Source organism: Silurus aristotelis (genome assembly GCF_946808225.1).
Source record: "Silurus aristotelis genome assembly, chromosome: 4".
Lineage (NCBI taxonomy): Eukaryota > Metazoa > Chordata > Actinopteri > Siluriformes > Siluridae > Silurus > Silurus aristotelis.
In genome coordinates this window covers 34,928,084-34,930,583 of record NC_139577.1, presented here as the reverse complement: position 1 = coordinate 34,930,583, position 2,500 = coordinate 34,928,084, and the positions used below count along the sequence as shown (strand labels likewise).

At 38.4% G+C, this 2,500-nt stretch overlaps 1 protein-coding gene across 6 annotated transcripts in view; it reads right to left on the bottom strand.

Moving 5' to 3' along the window:
• The window catches only part of cntln (centlein, centrosomal protein), a 123,812-nt gene that overhangs the window by 31,481 nt on the left and 89,831 nt on the right, over positions 1-2,500 (bottom strand). For all 6 annotated transcript variants that reach the window (XM_083538907.1, XM_083538906.1, XM_083538904.1 and 3 more), the window contains one exon: positions 14-91. In XM_083538907.1, coding sequence (XP_083395033.1) covers positions 14-91 — 78 coding nt within the window. The remainder of the gene's footprint in view (positions 1-13; positions 92-2,500) is intronic.

Below are 2,500 nucleotides of genomic sequence, written 5' to 3'. Positions count from 1 at the left end.
GTGGCGTGTTCACCTGCTTCGTTTATCACACACACACTCCCCCTCTTCATCATCGTCCTCCTCTTCCTCATTGCTGCATCCTGATGCCACACTGTTACAAAACACAACACGTAAAAATGTGCAGTTAGCGTAGTTATTTAATCACCCATGTGGGGGAGCAGCTACCTGTCTGTGGGGGATGGAGGAGTTATTTCAGTGTGGGAGGAGTTACCTGTGTGGAATGAGTTATCTGACATAGCTTTGTGTTGTTGATTTCTTTGCCGCGATTTCTTTTGCTGCCATTTAAATGTTCTCATTTCATTATAGAGAATTAGTGAGTGCGAGAGCAGTCCAGGTTCTGCAGGGGAACGTCTGGAGGCCCTAGGTGGAGCTAGCATTCTAGCAGGTTACTAAGAGTAACATTACAGAGGTGTGTAACTTAACGAAGGCAATGGCCCAATGAGATGTGGCGATGTAGCTTACAGCAGGTTACGATCGCTGAACTGCTGGATGTCCGAGTGGTGGTCCAAAAACAATGTGGGTTTCATAGATTATTGGAGCAATTTTGAGGGCAAGGCTGGCCTGTTAGGGTGGGACGGTATCCATCCCACTCAGGAGGGTGCTGCTCTCATTTCTTGTAGTATAGGTCATAGTCTCGGAACAGCACAAGTTAGCCAGTGACTGTCCAGAGCCAAGGCCAGGGAGCAGACAGACAGGCTAAGCTGACCCTCTGCTAGCTGCAATGAGTTGGTTTAGGATCCGCCATATTAAGACTGTGTCTGTCTCCTGAGCGAAACCAATATGTAGAAATTCTCAGAAAGTGTGTTTAAGTAACCTAATTAACATTCAATAAAATAGGACTGAATATTATATATATATATAAAAATATAAAAGGATTGTTAAATATCAGATCTCTCATGTCAAAAACGAAATTATTACCAACCAGGAGTTTAATATAATGTGTTTAAAAGAAACGTGGATTAAACCAAACAAATATGTAGCATTAAATGAAGCAGCGTCTAAATGGCAGAGGAGGCGGAGTCACAGCTATTTATAATAATAAACTAAGCGTCACACAAAAAATTAAACACAAATGTAATACATTTAAATAATTTTTTATAGGCCCCCTGGGGCCCGACTCTGATTTTCTCATAGAATCTGCAGTTTTAATCACAAATCCAGCTACTTCTTTACACAAAACATTAATTGTTGGTGACTTTAATATTAATTTTGTTAATCAGAAAGAAACAGTTGTGTTTATTCTAGACTCAGTAGGAATTATTCAGAATGTTATAGGACCCACTCATAGTGGTGACACACTCTTGATTTGTTATTAACATTTAGATTCAATATAAAATCATTTATTCATAATTCCACAGTCTGAAGCTATTTCAGACCATTACCTCATCTCTTTTAAAATCTGCCTCAGTCACTGCATTAGTACCTCACCACGTTACCGTGTTAAACACATTTACGTCAGCTACAGCAGCACGTTTTATCAATAATGTTCCGGAAATGATATTAAATAGATCTCCGTCTGACCCCACAGAGCTCGACTGGGCCACTAAATACCATCATTCGGTTACTCTCTAGATGATGGAGCTCCATATAAAACCTAAATGATCAGGGAGAAAAAGCAGCACAGTGGTATAATGATCATACACACACACCTTAAAACAGACCACTTGGAAATTAGAACGTAAATGGCGTCAAACAAAATTAACAGTATTTTAAATAGCATGGAAGGAGAATCTCCTGAGTTCTAGAAAAAATCTATTTTATAAATAACTCTGTAGACAGCAGTCATTTTAACAGACCATCAATTACAAAGTTTTACTTCTTTCCAAGAGAACTTCATTTCATTAATTTCCTCATCAAAATCATCAGCCTGCATTCTCGATCCCTCGCTACAAGTTTTCTCTAACAGATCATTCCAGAGGGAATTGAACCTGTTTTAAAATAATAAACTCTTCCATTAGCACTGGTTTTGTACCTAAATCCTTCAAACTGCAGTATCAACTCCCTAATTAAGAAACCTGACCTTCACCCTGTCAGCTGTCCAACTACAGTCCAATATCAAATCTCCCCTTTATCTCCAAGATTCTAGAAAAGGTTGTAGCACAGCAGTTCTGCTCACATCTACTGAGGAAGAACATTTATGAAATGTATCAGGATTTTGGCCTCATCATAGCACAGAGACGGCGCTAGTTAAAGTGGTTTTTGTTAAATGGAACCAAAATCATCACAATTAAAAAAACAAAGACTTAACCTACTTTAATCTGTGTGCACTAAATTAATTTAATACACGAGATTCACAATTTAAATTGAAATTCTGAAATAAATGAAATAAAAACTTTTCCACAATATTCAAATTTATTGAGACCTGTATTTATTTAGTTGAGTCTTTAGTTCATAGGTGTTTGTGAGGTGAAAGAGCAGATCTAGAGTGTTTGGATGCCGTTGTCTCCTCACTCTCACACGTTCACTCAGGTTTGTTGATGGTGTTGTCTCTTATCCTAGA